This window comes from Pterocles gutturalis, unplaced genomic scaffold, assembly GCF_000699245.1.
Source record: "Pterocles gutturalis isolate BGI_N339 unplaced genomic scaffold, ASM69924v1 C11964671, whole genome shotgun sequence".
Classification (NCBI taxonomy): Eukaryota; Metazoa; Chordata; class Aves; order Pterocliformes; family Pteroclidae; genus Pterocles; species Pterocles gutturalis.
The window spans coordinates 1-1661 of NW_010155206.1; the positions used below are offsets into that span (position 1 = coordinate 1).

Sequence of the window (1661 nt, forward strand, 5' to 3'; positions counted from 1 at the left end):
GTTCTGCAGTTACCTTTTCACTTTCTTTGGTCTGTCAAACCGAAAGTCAGCAGGATAAAGGTGAACAGTGACCAGATGATCCTTTCTGTCCTTGCTGCTCTTGAACTTCTCCACACAGCCTTCTACCAAACACCTGTACTGAAAAGCAGGAGGGGAAAAAAAAAAAAGATACTTGGAACAGGCAAGTGGTGTAAGTGGTGTCAGCTGGGGACACAGAACACACAGTCTCTAAGGATGCCAGCCCATGCTGTGCACACCAGCCACAAGCAAAGGACTGGGCACAGCAACTCACCATGTTTTGCTTCTCGGCCATTATCTGGAAGAGCGAGTCGTGCCACTCCAGGATGTGAATATCCAAGAGATGCCCTGATGGAAAGGAGCGCTTGCAGAAGGAGCAGACGTTCCTGTGCAGAGTATTGTAGTGGTGCTCATAGCTGTCCAGTGTATCAAAGACCTGGCAGCACCCAGAAATGTGGCAAGTGAATTCAGACACCCTGCGGGAAAATTAGCACATCCACGCCTTAAATTAAATTAGAGCCTTAATTTAAGCTGCATCTATCCCTCTAGATGACTTTACTTATGTGTGGCGTTTTTTGTGCATAACACTGAAGTGCAATGGAATGAAGACTACGATGGTGCTGGCAGTTGGAAACTCTTATTTGCTGTTATGGCTTGAGCACTGTATATATTATCATCCTCTGAAGTGGTGCTTTGATTGAGAATAAATACCAAGCAGCAATGTGAGAAATAAACTGTTTGACCTTAAAGTTCCAGCTGTAGATTAAAACTTTGTGCCAACGCTGTTTAACAGGCATCTCTAGGACAAACTCCCACAATCCTCAAAGTACTTTCTCAGTTTTATATACAAGAACAGGTTTAAAACCTAGATGAATATTCTCCCCCAGGCTTAGCCTTCCTAACCAGGGCTCTGTACCGCACAGCTCTCCCACAGTTTTGACTGGGTAAATGATACACTGCACTTAAATCCTCTTGTTTAGCTACAATCCCAATTTTCAGACATATTACAGATGCCTTCTTAGGTTATGGAGAACTCTCAGTGAAATGACTTCACATTCATCAAGCACAAGAAATCAGACAACATAGCCAGTTACAGCACAAAATACCAATTTCTGACCTTTTCAACAGGATGTTGAGGTTTGCAAACCACTGCACCTCATTCTTCCTTTCAAACTCCTTTGCAATGTGTCCTTATCTTCTCCCTTTTGATCTATTTCTCCTCCTTGGCCTCTAAAGTCCACAGACAAGAGGAACTGCACTCACCCCAGCCTTCCACCTGTACACCAGAAGCGGGCAGAGTTCAAACTACCAACACCATACACCGACGTGACACAGACCGAGACACATGAACCCAGAGACACATCTGTGGTAGGCCCTGCCTCACTTACTTGGGTCTCTCTGCCACCTCCGCCAGGCTGGTGAGGACACCCTGGAGGTAGAGGTGCCTGTGAACGTCCCCATCCTAAGAGAGGAGGAGAGAGAGGCTGTGGGCAGGCAGCCCTGCCTCCACACAGCAAACCCAGCTTCTCCACGGAGCCAGGGCCGCGCTGGGAGAGCCCCGGGGGAGTCTCTGAGGGAGCAGGGCTGTTGTTTTCCACACAGACCAGGCCCGCAGACCCGAGGGGCTGGCCCGGCGGCGGGAG

The 1661-nt window shown here is 48.2% G+C and overlaps 1 protein-coding gene across 1 annotated transcript; it reads right to left on the reverse strand.

The window, feature by feature from the left end:
- Positions 1-13: 13 nt before the first annotated feature.
- On the reverse strand, positions 14-1480 carry ZNF511 (zinc finger protein 511; the record flags this gene model as incomplete). The annotated part of the gene is made up of 3 exons (XM_010086236.1): positions 14-138; positions 293-494; positions 1407-1480. Coding segments are annotated over 3 exons (401 nt in total), but the record flags the coding sequence as incomplete, so codon positions are not given.
- Positions 1481-1661: the final 181 nt, after the last annotated feature.